The sequence below is a fragment of the Ailuropoda melanoleuca genome, chromosome 10 (assembly GCF_002007445.2).
Source record: "Ailuropoda melanoleuca isolate Jingjing chromosome 10, ASM200744v2, whole genome shotgun sequence".
In the NCBI taxonomy this organism is placed as follows: Eukaryota; Metazoa; Chordata; class Mammalia; order Carnivora; family Ursidae; genus Ailuropoda; species Ailuropoda melanoleuca.
Genome location: NC_048227.1, coordinates 36,718,648 through 36,735,817, shown reverse-complemented (window position 1 = coordinate 36,735,817; position 17,170 = coordinate 36,718,648). Strand labels below are relative to the sequence as shown.

The following is a 17,170-nucleotide window of genomic DNA, read 5'->3' as shown; positions in this document are numbered from 1 at the left end:
TCCCAGAACGTGCAGAAATCTGGAGAAGCATCCACAGGTCGAAACACCGACAGGGCTTCAAACCAGTCACGCCTACACCTCGAGGGGCAGAGACAGCCCCGCAACTGAAGTGTGGGTCCCCGATCAAGGGAGGGGACAGATACGGGGGAGGGGCTTCTTTTCCTCAGAAGCCAGGAGAGGAGGCACCGACAGCTGGGTCGGGAGCTGGGGGTTCTGTGTCTGGAGGAAACTGAGGACAGGGTCGGGGTAGGGCGACCCCGGGGGGCTCAGGAGGGAAGCGAGCAGAGGCCAGGACCTCACAGGTGGGTGGGGGCTCTCCTGGGGGCTGGAGCCGAACAGGCCGGCGCCCTGGACTTGGGATTTCGGCTCCGTCTGCTCGAACCCTCGGAGCGCTCCAGAAAGTATGAAGACGTCCGGGGACACCTCGGTCCCGGGCCCCTGGGGGAAGGCCGTGAGAAGCCCGCGGCCGACGCCACACCGCGAACGTAAGGCAAAGCCGCACTGGAACCCAACACCAGCTAGCGGCGCGCAGACGCAGAGGAGGCGGGACGCCCAGGCCCCGCCTCGTATGCTAATATGAAGGACCACCGCCCCGCCCCCGCTCCGGAGCCGGACGAGCCCAATGCCACGGGGTGTGAGAGGCTACTAGCGCCCGGCCCCGAATCCGCGGAGGCCAAGATGGGGCGGGACGCCTGTGTCGGGGCCGGTCGGGCGGAGGCATAGTGCGGGGGCGGTCAGAGGACCGCTAGGCCGTCTTCAAGCCGAGGCGCCTCCCGCCGGCGCGAAGTGGTATGGCCCACAGGGGCGGGGCCCGGGTCATGTGACGAGGCCACGGCCGCCATTTTGTTCTGCGGTGCTGGTATTTAGAGCGCAGCGGCTGACGGGCCGGGTCGCCTTCGCAGCCGCCAGATTATTCTACCCGCGCTCGCTCGTCGTGCCCGTCCCGTCCTCGGCCCGCTGAGCTCGCCCTCTCCCCACCCGCAGACATGTCCGAGGCCAAGAGCGGCCCCGAGTACGCCTCCTTTTTCGCAGTCATGGGCGCCTCGGCCGCCATGGTCTTCAGCGGTGAGCGCCGCGGCACGAGGGACCCGGGAGGCTGGGGGCGCGCGGGGCTCATGCCCGCATCTCCCTAGGGTTCGGTGTGTGACGTCACGCTGATATAATTCCAGCTGTTGGGGGGGGTCCCGGGACTCACATGACAGCGGGCGGGGGTCGGGGCCCGAAGGGCTGTGGTGCGCAGGGCCTGCGGGCTGGGCCGGGGTGCGCGTCATAGGGGTCTTCCGGGGATCGATAGCCGGCAGCCCTGCCCCTGTCTCTATGGGTGCGGGGGTGGGGCGGCGGCGCCGCTGCCATCTTAGTCCTAGGAGAGGCGGGAGGGAGGCTGGGGTGGGGGCGCGCGGTCCTGCGCCTGCTCCGCACCCCCCCCAATCCTGCGGGCAGGTGTGACATCACACCTCGGAATGCTCCCCCGACGCGGGGCCGGCCCTGTTCGGCGGAGGTGGGGGCAGGGAATTGATGAGGTGCTGTCTCTCCCCTCCGGGGTACACAGCTCTCGCCCTTACAGCCCTTGTGGCGGCCCGTCCCCACCCCCCGCGGCGGGGGTCAAGTGGGTCTGTCCCCAGAGGCAGGTGCTTCTAGTTAAGGGCCTGTCACTGTTTCCCAATAGTTTTGTGGGATGTGTGGATTGCTTGGGAAAACTGGGCTGAGGGGTTGATCCTAAGAGTTGGCAGGAACCCAGGGGTGGGATTGTGTGGAATGGGGTGGGGGTCCAGACGGGCTAAGGATGGGTGTCTGGGAGGCAGGCTAGCAACAACACTGTGTGTGTGCACGCTTGCCAAGAGTCTACCTCTGGGTGAGTGAGAGGGTGGCATGAAGTATCAGCATTGAGGGGATTGGGTCTTCCTCCTTAGGAGGGAGTCTTCTAGTTCAGGCCTGAATGAATGAATGAAAGAATGAATGACTTCCTTTTCCTGAGGCCCTAAATTGGAAGGACTCCTCCAGGTAAAGAGAAGGGGCCTTCCAGGTTCTTGATAGCACCCTTCTTTTGAAGTTGGGTCTTGATGGTCATGGGGTGTCGAATTAGTGAAAATTGGCCTTTCTGGGAGAAGGGCACGTGGGCCAGGCCTAGGAATGTGGGACCCAGGAAGGTTAGTCCTAGTCGCGCTGCAGCCCTGTAGACTGGTCTGACCTGGTCTCCTCTGGGCTTTCTTGGGTAGGTCTGGTTTTTGGTTTTGATGACTCCGCCCTGCCCCACCCTACCTGGTGGACTGGGGAGGCTCCCTATGCAAGTACAGGGAGGGTTTTAACTCCAAACAGTGTCTGCTGACTGTAAACACTTGTGGGGTAGGGGCCTGGGATCTCTTGCTCTTTTGAAGGCCTCCCTCTGCCTGGGCCTGTCTGCCAGTCATGAGTTGCTGAGTGAGCCCTGCCCTGCCCTTCCCATCACGTGCAAGTAAGGGGTCATTTGTGGTGGGAGAAGTGGTCTGGACTTCCCCTTCCCTCACAGCCAACGCCTGCTCTTTCCACATCTTTAGGGGCTGCCTACTTTCCAGCACTTCTGAACAGGCTGCTGTAACTCCCTCCACCCCAGCCTTTTCTGCTCTTTGTTTTCAGAATGCCTAAAGAGATTCTCCTTTGCTTGGCCACCTGTGGGTTACTTGTGGTTGTCATTCATTCATTCGGCAAATCTTGATTGAGCTCCTACTATGTGCCAGGCAGAGGGGAACATCAGTGAACAACAGGACATTCCTACCCCAGAGTTCCTTGAGTTCTGGCTGTCATTGCTTGTTCCTGAAGCCCTGAGTTTGCCCCTAGCCCTTTTTCTGTACCCAGCTCCTGGCCTGCCTCCAGGTACATCTCTTCATCTCCTACAACTTAACTTGATACTTTCAGATGGAGCCTGACCCAAAAGCAGGTCTCTGGAAGTTACTGAGAACTGGGTATCAGTGGTCTAGGGCTTTTTTTGGTTGCCCTGGGGCCCCTGAGGATTGGTGCTGCCTGCTCCTGTGGGTCCAGTCTCCTATCCTGCTTCCCCTTTTTTCTTGTGACAAAAGTCCTGCCGATTCTTTCTTCATCAACTCTTCCACAGGCTGGTGGGTTGCTCCTTTTCCGTAATCTCTTTGACTTCCTCCCTGCTGGCGGGCACCCTGCCTTTGGTGTTTTGTTCCTGGAACTGCCTCCTGATTGCACTTTTTTTGTCCTTTGCTCCATCTGGGACCTCGTCGGGGTTCGTCTCCAGAGCTAGCATCCAGGGCCTTGGACGCCTGCTGCTGCCCAGGCCAGGCTGCTTTTTCTCACGGTCAGCCCTGTTTCTTCCCTTTGTTTGTCTTGTTGCCTCCCCATCCCCAGCCACACGGTCTTCCTGCCACCTCCTGGAGAAGAGCCCAGCTCACTTTTCCACATGTGGCAGTGCCCTGGTGCCTGGGATGCTGACTTCCCAGTAATCAGTTTCTCACTCAGTGCCACACATCACCTGTGCTCTCCCACTTGAGTAACGGGCCATGGCGCTGGCCCCTTGCATGCATGTGACACAGCCTGATGTGGTGCCGGGCCTGCAGTAGGAGCCCCCAAAATGCACTGCGACCAGGGGAGTTCCGGAAAAGCTTCATGAAGACCAGCCCTGACCCGTGGGTTGATGGTGCCGAGTGCCTAGGCGTGGTGATGTTGGGTGCCTTTGGGACGGAGTGGTGGAGGCAGTACAGGTCCCTCTGCTCCCACCCTTACCTCTTTCCTCTTTCTGGTAGCTCCCAGTCTGCTGCCACGTTGGTGGATGTCTCTGTTCGTGCTGTCAGCAATCCCTTTTGCTCACTCACACCTTACCCTGTGTCATTTTCTCTATGGAGTCCTTCCCCAGACCCGCCCCCCCAGCCTCCCCACTCTTCTGGAACATGTTACTGTGCTTGGAGGTGCCATGTGTGTCCTCACCAGGCTTGGAGCCCTGGGAAGCTAGAGCTCCTTGGACCTCCTCACTGCTTGGTGATGAGCATGGAGAGTAGTCATTTTTTGTGGTCCAAATAGGTGAATAAAACGTGCAGAAAAATCGTTGGGATTGTCTTGGTCTTTTCCATCGCTGAGCCATGTTAACCTCAGCTCAAGTAGTGCGGTGAGGTCCTGGGGGCAAGAGTCCGAAGAGCCGCCTGGGCCCCCTGGGGTTCTGTTCTGTGCAAAAGTTACTCTAGACTTTGAGTCCAGGAGAGGGGAACTTTCAGGAAGGCAGCACACCCTGCCTAGCAAGAGGGAGGAGAAGCAGCATCAGAGGACAGAGGCCACCCTAGAGTTTCCCCCCACCCCCATTCCTGGGGGCTGTAGGGCATCAGGGCCTCTGCATGCAGGGGTGCTTCTGGAGGGTCTGCCTGGGTGGTGGCTCCCTGTGCCCTGTGCTGTCCTTGGCTCGCCCTTTTTACTCCAGTTATTTAGAGGATTCTTTCCAGACTTGAGGATCCGGGCCTGCGGTGTGGCTGAGAATGCACTCAGCCTGTTGACAACAGATGCGAGCCCTCTCGGAGGACCTGGAGTGACGGGGAGTTGGAAAAGCCCTGCCCCGAGATAGGACTTGCTAGGCCAGCTTCCCCTGACTCTGTGGTCAGGCCCTGTGTGCAGTGAGGCTCTTCCAGCATGTTGTCCCTGGGCGGAGCCCCACGGCAGACAGGTTGATCCTGGCCTGACGTTTGGGCTGCTGAGATGTAGTTATCTGGTGCTTTGCCAGGCCGTTTCTGACCTGAATGTCCAGCACTCCAGGTGGTTTAAAAAAAAAAAAAAAGGTCCAGAATCCTCAGCAAGGCATGAACGGCCCAGTTGCCCGTTTCTCCATGTGACTGGGCTTCTAGACCAGTCACAGCTCCACCTTGTAGGCCGCGGGCAGCTGCACAGAGGCTCCCTGGGAGATGGGGACGATGTTTCACAGCAGAGCGGGAGCCTGGATAGGCCAGACAGCCGTAAGGGCCTCTGGTGGAGAAGGAGAGTACCTGGGTTCATTGTGTGCCCAGCTGGGGCTGTTGCCCCTTAGGGCCACCTCCTGCCCCCTGGCTGGGTGCCAACTTCATGTCCCCTTTGTGATAACTTAGGGTGTCCCTCAGCTGTGCCAGAGCTACTCCCAGGATCTGGCCCACAGTGCTCTGAGATGACCTTGCTTTCCCCCACTCTCCCCACAGCCCTGGGTGCCGCCTATGGTACAGCCAAGAGTGGCACCGGCATTGCGGCCATGTCGGTCATGCGGCCAGAACTGATCATGAAGTCCATCATTCCAGTGGTCATGGCTGGTATCATCGCCATCTATGGGCTGGTGGTGGCAGTCCTCATCGCTAATTCCCTGAATGATGGCATCAGCCTCTACAGGTGAGTGCTGGGTCCCTCCCGTCTGCCTGGGGTCAGGCCACTGCACAGGGCGGGGAGGGTCAGGGAGGGGGCGTGGGGCGTGTGGCTAACCCTGCAGGTGGCTAACGTTTCTCCTGTGTCCTCTCTCCCCCAGGAGTTTCCTCCAACTGGGTGCTGGCCTGAGTGTGGGCCTGAGTGGGCTGGCAGCTGGCTTTGCCATTGGCATTGTGGGGGACGCTGGTGTGCGTGGCACAGCCCAGCAGCCCCGGCTATTTGTGGGCATGATCCTGATCCTCATCTTCGCCGAGGTGCTCGGCCTCTACGGGCTCATCGTTGCCCTCATCCTCTCCACAAAGTAGCCCCGCTCCGAGCGCACCAGCCACAGAATATGATGTAAAGACCATCCCCTCATTCCAAAACGAACAGCCTGACACACACGCACGGGGCAGCTGCCCCCCCAGTAGTTGGTCTTGTAAATGCGCAGTGTCCTAGTGCCCGTCGTCTGTTACCCCGGCCTTGCCCCCGCCCGCCCCGTGCCGTGGACATCTGGGCCCACTCATTACCCATCCAGGCCCCCGACCAGTGAGGATGCAGGCCTCTGCCGCCCCCACTCATCTGCCCTAGAGTGCTCTGTGTATAAGGATGAATTAGAGTTGTCATTTTCTCTTCACTGGATGTTTATTTATAAAGATTTGATCTGTTCATACGTCTGTGGAGCAGCCCTCCGTCTCCCAACTATATAGTAATCTTAGGTAGTGTTGCGTTGTGGGGTTACCGTTTGCTCGGAGACTCGGATGGAACCACCCTCCTCCAGCCCCGGCTGCCGGGGCCGCGGGGTCAGTGCGCTGGGCCTGTGAGGCCCTGAGCCGAGCCGTGTCCAATAAAGTTCTCGGTTGTGACTGGACGCTTGTGTGGGCCGCTTGTGTGGGGCGGGGCCGGGGAGACGGGGCCCGCGGCGTCAAGGCAGGCGGAGGGGCGTGTGGGTCACGTGGGCGGTTGGGTCACGTGGACGTGCCGATCACGTGACATGCATCAGTCAGCTGAGGGTCACGTGGGCGCGGCCGAGCTCCGCGGCCCGCAGTCGGTCGGGTGCGCGGGTAGCTGGGTTCGGCGGCGGGTCTCCGGGCGCCGCCCGCTGGGTTGGGCTCGGGTAGCTCACAATGCGCGGCGGGCAGGACGAGGCGCGGGCCCCGGTGCTCCAGTTCACCAACTGCCNGGGCCGGGCGCTGCTCGGGTGCGGGGCGCGGGGCCGGGCGCTGCTCCGGAGCGGGGCGCGGGGCCGGGTGGGGCGCGGGGTCGGGAGCTGCTTGGGTGGGACTCAGGGTCCGTGCGGGGTAGGCGATCTTAGCCCCTGCCCCGCCTGGCTCTGGCTGCAGGGAGGATCTGTGGGTGCGCGAAGGCCGCATTCTGGACCCAGAGAAGCTGTTTTTTGAGGAGCGGCGAGTGGCGGATGAGCAGCGGGACTGCGGGGGCTGCATCCTGGCGCCTGGCTTCATCGACGTGCAGATCAACGGTGCGGTCTAGGGCTCGGGGGTGGGGACCCAGACAAAGTGGTCTGGGCACCGTGTGACCTTCTTTTTTGTGGCCATAGGTGGATTTGGCGTTGACTTCTCTCAGGCCACGGAGGACGTGGGTTCGGGGGTCGCCCTGGTGGCTCAGAGGATCTTGTCGCATGGAGTCACCTCCTTCTGCCCCACCTTGGTCACCTCACCACCAGAGGTTTATCACAAGGTGAGGTCGGGCTCTCAGTCTCAAGGAAAGGGGGGCTCCGGGAACACTAGCGCTTTATTTTTCAAATCCGTGCTCCCACAGACACCGCTTAGCCCGAGCGTCTGGCCTCACCTGCTGGCCGCCTTCCATGGGGGGCCAGGGTCCTGCCCCTAGGCTCTCATTCGGGAGTTCCCCCACCGGCAGAGTCTCCCCATCTCTGCAGCTGTCTGATAGGACTTCTCTTCTCTCAGTGTCTAACCCGGCTATGTGGCCTTTCTGCACTGCCCTCTGGCTTCTTTCAGGCTCCAGAACCGGTTGCTGGGACTTGCTGATTGCCACAGAGCTGCTCTTCAGGCTTATCCCCTCTAACCTGTCTGTGCTCTGTGACTCTAGCAAATGTGCGTTCCAGAAAGAAGCACAGCCGCCCCAATGCGTTCTCCGGTGCTGCTCTTGTCTACCCCCACACCCTTCCACTTCTACCTTCTGTCTATCCCCACGTTCTCCTGAAACCTGTTTATTTTCCCCATGGGTTCTCTGGTTTTATTCTTGACCTCGTTTTATTGTTGAATTTTTTTTTCTCTGCGTGCACATACGTTTTTTCTTCCTGAACCATTGGAGAGCAGACTGTATTCCTCGTGCCTCTGGACTGCTTGATGTTTAACGACTTTTGGAAAAGCGTGGCTGTTCCCTTACGGGAGTTGAGTTTAGGAAGGTGGCAGTTGTGCTGTAGGCCCTCATCTTTGTTCCATTGTGGTGGTTTTCTCCAGCACAGGCTCCTTACTGCGACGATGGATCACATTGCCTGTCGTGGGGTCCCTCCTGGGTGTGTGGACACACAGTCCAAGCTGGGTCTTTGGGGAGGTCGGGTGTGGGCTTTGGGTTTGGTTTGGGCCCCTTAACTTCATCTGTCAGCTGGGGGGCACGAGACACCCTTTACTTTTTTCTGAGTCTCTATTTTCTCAAGTCAAAATTGAGAATGACGACCGTGTCCATTTCTTGGGGTCAGGGCACTCAGCACTGTGCGTGGTCTGTATTAAGCACTTGGTAAACTGTCAACTGTGGATGTTTTTCTGGAAATCTCCCGCAGGCCTTCCATCACAGAGTCAAGCTCCCCTTGCTGCTGGAAACCAGCATCTGCTTCTGTGTTTTCTCTCCTGGTCATCGGTCCCTGCTTTCCCCTGCTTGGAAGCTACGAACATGCCCACTTTATTGGCTCCATGTTCTTTGTCCTCCCCCTTCCTGAGCCCCACCAGTGAGGCTTAGTGACTGTTCCCTAGTCTCCTAACAACTGTCCCTGCTCGGAGTCCTGCCACAGGGGCCTTCCTGAGGTACAGGGTGAGGCTCAGTGCCTCACTCATCCCCCCACTTCCCTTTTATCCTCAGGGTAAACCCAGCCTTCTGAGCATTCCCTCCCTCCCTGCCTGAGCCTCTGTCCTCTCCTTAGGCACATTCCAGCCATTCTGGGCTGTTCTCTCTCTGTCTCCAAGCCCTCTGCCTGGAAGGCCTTTGCCTTGTTCTCTTTCCTCTTTGAAGCCATGACTCTTCGGCTCTGCTGTGCAGTCATACAGCGCCCACGCCTTCCACAGCACATCTGACCATCACCACACAGATGGTGAGGTTTTTTTCTCTTTTTGTTTTTTTTTTGTTTTTAAGATTTTATTTATTTATTTGGCAGCAAGGGAGCACAAGCAGGGGTAACAGTAGAGGCAGAGGGAGAAACAGGCTCCCTGCTGAGGAGGGAGCCCAATGCAGGACCCGATCCCAGGACCCTGAGATCATGACCTGAGCCGAAGGCAGACGCTTCACTGACTCAGCCACCCAGGCGTCCCTGTGAGGTCTTTTTCTTTAGGACAGGGGGTTTCTGGACATGGGGACTTTTAGCTTATGTTGTCTTGCTAGTACTTGTCACCCACCATAAACACTTGCAGGTTGAAGGGCAAACAGAAAGTAAAGTCGTGGAGGGCAGTGAATGTGAAAATTTGATTCCGGCATCATCTTAGAAGCTACAGGACTGTTCCCTGGGATATCTTCCCACCCCCATCCACCCACCTTCTTCCAGAGCTGGCTTGCACTGGGCAGAACTGGATTGACACTTTGTCAGAAGTAACCCAGATCCTTTGTCATCATGTTCTGGTCCACTGAGACTACCTGGTCCTTTTCTGCGGTCTCCTCTAGCCTTAACGCTTTGATACTCTTCGAAGAGGAAGATGTGACTGCATCGTTCTCGGCTTCGAGTCCATCATCTGCTTCACCAAGATCTAGTTACCTCCTCAGGAGGCAGGCAGACCTTTGCTTCTGGCCCCACGCGCCCTCTGTCCTTTGACCTTGCCCTCTGTTTTCCTGCCTGGAACATGCCTCATTTTCTCTATCTCCATGCTGTCGTTTATGCTGTTCTCCCCACTTAGTATTCTGTAGTTTTTCCTTGTAAAACTCTGTTTTGTTTTGATGCGTGATGTAAACCCTGAGTGGCTTGTTCGGACTTTGAGTTCTGAATCTGAGACTTGGAGGTTACGGGGGTAGGAGTGGCACATTTGAGCCCAGGTGGGGAGAACAGCCAGCGATGGGCACAGCATTGAGCAGGTCCCCTCTCCCTGTATGTCATTCCCAGGGGAGACCCTGTGCAGAGCCTCCTAGAATGTGCCACATGGTGTCTCCCCGCAAAGACAGGCATCTAAGGATTCACCCACGATCCCATCCACCCCTTGGGTTGAGGTACTCCCCTCCCCGCTCATCTAACAAGAACCTTGTGTCTGGTGCTGGGCTTCCTCAGAAGACTTTAGAGAAAGCTTTAGGACGGAACCTGACATTCGTCACAATAGGGTCTCCAGGTGGAATGTGGGCAGCAGGCCTCGAGCTGTCCTCTCTACAGATGGGCAGGCTGAAGGCAAGGGGGTCTAGAGGATGTGTCCCAGGCCTTCCCAGCCTCTGACATGCATGCCCACCCGTTTCAGGGGAAACAGTCTGTTCTGGAAAAACTCAAGCGTTATCTTTTTTTTTTTAACCTTCAGTGGACTTATACCTATCCGTGGGTTGTTGGGAAAGCCGGCAGCCCTTTGCCCCCACTGGCTCCCATCTAGAGACCATCCCTTTCAGCCCAGCTGATTCTTGGAATTTGCTCTTCTGTCTCTAAGTACGTGCTGGGACTCCTCCTGCACGTCTCCATGTAGGGCCATGTATGTGTGTGTCTGCTTCCCGGTGAGGAGAGAGGACCACCCATCCTCCCCACAGGGCCGCCTGCAGTCTTGGGGGTCAGTCGGCAGGTCTATGTGAAGGAGACTCCACGTGGTCCCATTTTCTTGCCTGGCTGCTCTGTTTTCCTTGGAATTCCTGCTCTTTGCTCCGTTTCTTTATCTTGTGTCTCAGCTCCGGGCTTCTAGCCAGTAGCGCCTTCTCCTTTCAGGACATCCGGATGCGCCAGGTGCTCCATCAGCGTCACCTTCCTGCTACAGCCTCTGGGACCCATTTCCCAGCACTGGCTGCCGGCCTCCCTGGGCTGAGCTGTCCTGGCAGCACCCTTCTCCTCACCTGTGGGGGGGGGGTCCCCTGGCATCTTGCTGCTGGGCCTCCGTCCCACATCCTGGGTCTTCCTCTTTGCTGGTTTATGCCTGCGCTTTGGGGCACGTTGGCCAGCTTCTGCTGGAGGAAGGGGTCACAGGAGGGTGAGTTTTAGAGATCTTGAAGGTCTGAGAATGTTTTCACTCTTTTTCTCTTTTTTTAAGATTTATTTATTTAATTTAGAGAGCAAGTGAGGTAGAGCGAGAGGGAAAGAATCCCAAGCAGACTCCCCAAACTGAGCACAGAGCCCGACACAGGGCTCGATCTCACGACCTCAAGACCGTGACCTGAGCCAAAATCAAGAGTCAGATGCTCAACCGACTGAGCCACCCAGGCGTCCCTGTTTTTACTGTCTTGATTGGGTTACGAATCTGTGTTAGAAGTGACTTTACTCTAGGGGCGCCTGGGTGGCTCAGTCGTTAAGCGCCTGCCTTCAGCTCAGGGCGTGATCCCGGCGTTATGGGATCGAGCCCCACATTGGGCTCCTCCGCTATGAGCCTGCTTCTTCCTCTCCCACTCCCCCTGCTTGTGTTCCCTCTCTCGCTGGCTGTCTCTATCTCTGTCAAATAAAGTCTTTAAAAAAAAAAGTGACTTTACTCTAGAATGTTAGAGGCATTGCTGTATTCTTTAACCGCCAGGGTTGCTGCTGAGAGGTCAGAAGCCACCCACCTCTGATACTGTGTGCGTGATTGATTTCTTTCCTCTGGAGGCTTGTGGAACCTTCCCTTTGGCCCTGGGTTCGGAAGCCTGAGGGGGATATGGGTGGGGCCTGGGGGGCGGTCATCTGTAGTGCTGGCTGGCCCCACGGCCTAGCCGTCTCAAGTTTGGTTTTCAGTTTTTTTGCTTGTCTTGTGTAACTTCTTTGTGATTTTCTGCTGCGTCTGTCTGTCGTCTCCTGGGAGCCATCATTCCACTGCCGGGCCTCCTGGATGGATTTTCTAATTCTTTCTCCGACTCTGCTTTCTGGCTGTTTGTTCTGTTGTTAACCTGCAGTTCTTCTCTTGGGTTTTTTACTTCACCGCTCACGTAACTTTAACTTGGAAGGGCTTGCCTGCTTTCTGGGAATGTTTCCTGCTGACGCTCTGTTCTTGTCTCATGGGTGCGAGACCTCTCCTCACGTGTCCTCCTGTGCCCGCCGGCCCTGCCCTGTCTGTCCTGTGTCTCCTTGGAGGTTTCCCCAAGCTGCTGCTGAGCCTGGGTTAATTGGCTCTGTTTGAGATCAGGCGGGAGCCCCAAGCCTGTGGAGGCTTCCTGGAGGCCCTTAGTTGAGGTCCCTGGTCAGTGGGGACAGACCTCGCTGGCTCCATGCTGAGCGTGTGAAGAGTATAAACTTCCACGTAATTGCTGAGTGCATCTTGACCCACCTCTCACCTGGAGACCTCCTGGTTTACTTCTCTAGGTGTTTGCTGGGCACATTCAGGGACACAGCTAGTATGTGATGAGGTCTCTGTTGTGGTCCCCCCACTTCTCAAGGCACGAGGCGTGGCCAGGGCCCAGGGCAGTGGGGCTGTCGCGGTGCAGCCGCAGTGTCCTGGGCGTGTCCACCACAGCCCGCATCTGCCCAGCGTCCGCTCCTCAGCCTCCCTGGACAGTTTGGCTCTTCTTGCGTCTTGCGCGCCACGCGGTGTTTCAGCCTCCTCCTATCTGGCCTGGGTGGAGGGAGCTCCGGGGGGCGTGTCCGTGCAGCAGCTCAGCCCCCAGGCTCTGCTGTCCTGCAGGGCTCCCTGTCCACTTCCTTCTCGACGTTCCTTCCTGAGGGAGGTGTGGGCTGGGACGCCTGTGTGCCTGTCTGCTTCCGAGACGGGTCATGTGAGTGCCTGTTTCACACAAGTGATCTTCCCGATGGTGTTCGGCTCAGGCAGTCAGGGCTGTGCCGTCGATGCCTGAGCCCCCAGCCCAGTCTGCACCTGGCTGTCTGGCCTCCGAGCCCCTGCTGCTGCGCTCGCCCTGCCTGGAGTACACGCCGTCCTCCTGCCTCTGGCCACACTTCTGGTCCTGCAGCTGGGCAGCCAGGGCTGGGTCCAGACCCTTTGAGCATGCCACCCACCGTGTCCCAGCTGGTGCCTGGACTGGGGCCTCCTGGAGGAGCCAGGGCAGTGGGGTTCCCTTCTGCCCACGTGCCTGCCCTCCGAGCAGGAGCGCTTTCCTCCTCTCCTGGTCCTTGCAGGCAGCTGGGTACATCTCCTGCTCCTCTGCGCGCTGGTGGTTCCGAGCGCTGTGCTTTCCCCGACCACAGTTGGGGGCCTTTGACTTCCTTCTGATACCTGAGGGAAGGCCATCAGGGGCTGATCTCTGACCGTGGCTGGGCTGTGACTTCTGGGTGCTGGGCCATAGGGGGCAGGGCTTTAACAGCTGGTTCCCCCCAGGTCCTTCCTCAGATCCCTGTGAAGAGTGGTGGTCCCCATGGGGCAGGGGTCCTCGGTGAGTGGCTGACCCCTCTCCCTGCCCCTGCCCTGGGAGGCTCCTCGGGAACCTGTTGGCAGCCCCTCCCCCTCCACAGGCCCGACTGGGGGTGGCGGTCGGGCAGGTGACAGGGGCCAGGGTGGGGGCTGGAGGCGTGCTGGGGTCATCCACTCCCCTCCTCCCAGGGGTGCACCTGGAGGGCCCATTCATCAGCCGGGAGAAGCGAGGTGCACACCCTGAAGCCCACCTGCGCTCCTTTGAGGCCAACGCCTTCCACGATGTGCTGGCCACCTACGGGCCCCTGGACAACGTCCGCATCGTGACGCTGGCCCCCGAGCTGGGCCGGAGCCAAGAGGTGATACGGGCACTGGCGGCCCGTGGCATCTGTGTGTCCCTAGGTGAGGGGGGCCGGCTCCAGGGTTGGGCCCGGATGGGGGTCCTGGGCTGGTTGTGTGGTTTGAGTCCAGGTCCCCCATGCAGGACACTCGGTGGCCGACCTGCAGGCCGCAGAGGAAGCTGTGCAGTGTGGGGCCACCTTCATCACCCATCTCTTCAACGCCATGCTGCCTGTGAGTCCCCCCCCCCCCCCCCCCCCCCGGGGGGGGGGGGGGGCCCNCCATCGCTCAGCTGTCCCCTCCTATCCATGCCCAGTTCCACCACCGTGACCCAGGGATTGTGGGGCTCCTGACCAGTGACCGGCTGCCACCAGGCCGCCACATCTTCTACGGGATGATTGCCGACGGCACGCACACCAACCCAGCTGCCCTGCGCATCGCGCACCGGGCGCATCCCCAGGGTGAGTGGCAGGGCAGGCTGGGAGCAGCTGGGAGGACGCCACGGGGTAGTTCTAAGGCCCCTTCCTCCCGCAGGGCTGGTGTTGGTCACCGACGCCGTTCCCGCCCTGGGCTTGGGCAATGGCCGTCACACACTGGGCCAGCAGGAGGTGGAAGTAGATGGGCTGACAGCCTACGTGGCAGGTGAGCGACCCTCTCGTCCCTGCCGACGGCCCCAATGAGAACAGCCCCTCGGCCTCTCATGGGATGCAAGCATCTAGGTGTTCTCTGATAACTGGCCCCCCACCAGCCCACTGCCCACCCCCCACCACGTGCCTGGTGGCCTCTGGTCCCCCAGAGCCTGCCCTCTCTGCTCTCAAGGCACCAAGACACTGAGTGGCAGCATAGCCCCGATGGACGTGTGTGTCCGACATTTCCTGCAGGCCACAGGTTAGTGAGGCTGGTGTGTGTGGGGGGGGTGCACCTGCGTGTATGGGGGTGTGTGTGTTTGTGTGTGTGTAGGGTGGAAGTTTCACCTGAGAAAGGGGGGAGGGAAGCATGGAGACCACTGGAGTCTCGCACCCACATCCCTTGTCTGGTGGAATTCCCAGGGGACAAGCACCAGGAATGTGGCCGAGGTTCCCCTATGGGGAGCTCCTGGGCAGGGTAAGACGGTGGCAGGCAGACAGCTGGGACCCAGGGTGATGGCAGTGAAGCCATGGCACCCAAGAGGAGAATAGGATCTTGCCTTACCACAGGAAGGGCTTTGGTCTTGGACCCTGTGGGCTCATGGGTCCAGAGCTAGGGAGATGAGGTGGGGGGTCAGAGCCATGCTCCAGGCTTCTTAAGGGGGTGGTGCTGTTGTGGGGGAGGTGGGAAGGGGTGTTTGGCAGAGGCTGTGGTTGGCCAAGCCCTGTGGGATTCTTGGTAGTGCCCTGGGGCTGGGGTGTCAGCTGGGGGTTGCTGGGGTTCAGCGTACTGCTTAGAGCAGCAGGGAGACAGGCCAGGAGGTGGGAAATGGCTTTGGCCTGGCAGCTGGGGGGTGATGTGGGGAACAGAAAAAATGGGGTTTAGTCATGTGATCTCTCAAGGAGCAGCAGGGATAGAAATGCAAGGGCAGGTGGCATCATCGATCCCCAGGCCAGTGCTTCTTTGTGGGGGTGCTCTTCTGGGACCCCAAAGGAGGAATGGCCTACAGGCCTTTGGGTCCAGAGCATCTGTCCGTGAGGAGGGGAGGCCTGCTGGGCTGGGATGGGTGAGCGAGCAGGAAAAGGGTACCCAGTGGTGTCCTCAAACTTGGGGGAAGGCAGAGCCTTGTCACCCTGCTGCAGAGGCCTGGGATGTCTCCCCTCCGCAGCTCCTAGGCCTTGGAGCTTTGGGGCTGGGCGGGGGAGGGGCTGCTGGCAGAGCTGGGGATGGGGGATGATTACCCAGTTGTGTCCCCTTGAGCAGGCTGCAGTGTGGAATTGGCCCTGGAGGCTGCGTCCCTGCACCCCGCTCAGCTGCTGGGGCTGGAGAAGCGCAAGGGGACCCTGGACTTCGGGGCTGATGCAGGTCAGGGCCTGATGCAGGCACCCGGGCCGCTGAAGACTTGGGAGCTCTTGGGGACTTGGGACAGTGCCAGGGCAGGTGGAATCTTCCCTGTGCCCAGGTGGCCTTGCCCAGCCCCCAACCTCAGCCCAGGCCCCTTTTCCCATCAGGCCAGGCTTTCTGGCATATGAGATAAAGGCCAGGTGAGGGACTGCCAGGGCCTTTGTCCCTTGTACCCTACTGCCAGGAATACTGGTTCCAGGACCTTGGCCAGCCTGCAATGGTTTGGGTGCCCTGCCCAAATCGTGTTGCAGGCTTCAGTTTCCCCACTAGCTCCTGGGTGGGGGTGGGCATGGGAACAGAGCTTCTCTTACGGGTGCTGAAGCTCCTGGGAGCGCGGTGGGGGTGGCAGTGGGCCTCTCCCTGCCGCCGCCTCACTGCCCGCCTCTGACCCAGACTTCGTGGTGCTCGATGACTCACTCCACGTGCGGGCCACCTACATCTCAGGCGAGTTGGTGTGGCAGGCGGAGGAGGCCAGGCAGTGACCGAGGACCACCGCTGGAAAGGATGCCCAGCCTTAGCTGGACGCAGTCAGGGCTGAGCTGTGGAGGAGCTGGTCTCCAGGGAGCGAGTGGGTGCCCTGCCCCAGCTGGATAAACGTGCGCCAGCAGGGACTTGTCTGGTCTCCGAGTGTTGCTTCAAAGCAGGGCGCCGTCCCCTGGGTGGCTCTCTGGGGTGGGGTGGGGAGGTGGGAATGGGAGTGGCTGGATTCTGGCTCATCCCAGCTCTGCGGGGGCCACTCTCTGTGTCTGAGGCCTACGGACCCACAGGCAGCCATGCTGGTTGGAAATGGAGGGAGGGAGGGGAAGCCCTGGGTTGTTGCAAAGTGGACAGGAAGGGGCTTGGGGACAGTGGGTGCAGACAGCTTCAGAAGCTCACTTGTCAGGAGACCGAGGGAAAGGGTAAACAAGGAGAGAACTGGTGGTGGAGACAAGTTAGGAGCTGGGGCTGGAGGAGCTGGGTGCGGGGGGGCCTCAGGTGAGCAGCAAGGAGGTTTTGGAGGCTGCTGCATGAGGATGTCCCAGGGGCTCACTTTCTGCACCCTTTTGACCTGGGCGGGCAAAGTGGGGGCCCAGGGCCATAGTACGGGGCCTGGGCACAGTGCCTGGTGCTCCTCCCCAGCCTTCAGGAGGAATCCACGCCGGCCTCAGGACCCCAGCTTGCCTGCCCATGAATGCAGGAAGCAGTGGCGGAGGGCCCCTGAGCTGACCCTGGCCACTGCTCCTTGCCCAGCCCGCAGCCCTATTTCTTTGAGCCCTTGGGATAATCAAGGCTCCACTTCCTGTGGTGTTTTCTCTGAACAGCCCCTTCTAACCCAACTCCCGGGTGGGCGCGATGATCCTGCTTGCACCCTGGCATTTGCGCAGCTGGGGGTGACGCTGCTTGGTGCTGGTGGGCCACTTGGGGGTCACCAGTGTCCTGAGCCTGCAACTGTTTGCCTGTTAGTGTCATCTGCAGCCTTTCATGTCCCTTTGGTCCTGGCAGCAATGCCCCCACATTCGGACCCTGGGCTGTTGTGTTCCTGTGGTAGGATAGCTTTGAGGCAGGTGGGCTGTGGGGAGCCGTGCCGTTCCTGAGGCCAGCCGTCACATGGGAGTCGGACAGCAGGGGTTGGTGTAGCCCCACATCTGGGGTTGACTTTCTCCCCCATCGTGGGCTGCGGTGGGCAGCACCTTCCCCCTTTGTCATGGCCGTAGGCCTTGGAATAGGAGGTTGGAGGTGAGTGTCCCAGGACACCGTGGTGTGTGGCTTGGCAACCATTCCCCTTGCCTCTGCCACAGAGCCCACTACAGGAAATGTCTCCAGGCCCAAGTGACAAAAACAGC

General features: G+C 59.5%; 3 protein-coding genes across 3 annotated transcripts in view; all 3 read left to right on the top strand.

Annotated features, from left to right (window-relative positions):
- The first annotated feature begins 845 nt into the window (after positions 1-845).
- On the top strand, positions 846-6,217 carry ATP6V0C (ATPase H+ transporting V0 subunit c). The gene is made up of 3 exons (XM_002926522.4): positions 846-1,065; positions 5,151-5,334; positions 5,468-6,217. Exons 1-3 carry the CDS (start codon positions 987-989, stop codon positions 5,670-5,672), a joined length of 468 nt encoding a protein of 155 aa, XP_002926568.1. The 5' UTR covers positions 846-986; the 3' UTR covers positions 5,673-6,217.
- Positions 6,218-6,345: 128 nt separating this feature from the next.
- On the top strand, positions 6,346-15,958 carry AMDHD2 (amidohydrolase domain containing 2). Its single transcript, XM_034670560.1, has 11 exons — positions 6,346-6,547; positions 6,690-6,826; positions 6,905-7,044; positions 12,945-12,999; positions 13,167-13,379; positions 13,462-13,550; positions 13,633-13,777; positions 13,851-13,958; positions 14,136-14,204; positions 15,207-15,308; positions 15,741-15,958. The coding sequence occupies exons 1-11, from the start codon at positions 6,474-6,476 to the stop codon at positions 15,827-15,829; spliced, it is 1,221 nt and encodes a 406-aa protein (XP_034526451.1). The 5' UTR covers positions 6,346-6,473; the 3' UTR covers positions 15,830-15,958.
- PDPK1 (3-phosphoinositide dependent protein kinase 1) overlaps positions 6,928-17,170 on the top strand; it is a 93,042-nt gene continuing 82,799 nt past the window's right edge. The window contains exon 1 of the mRNA XM_019807276.2: positions 6,928-7,044. The gene's annotated coding sequence lies outside the window, so the exon portion shown is untranslated. The remainder of the gene's footprint in view (positions 7,045-17,170) is intronic.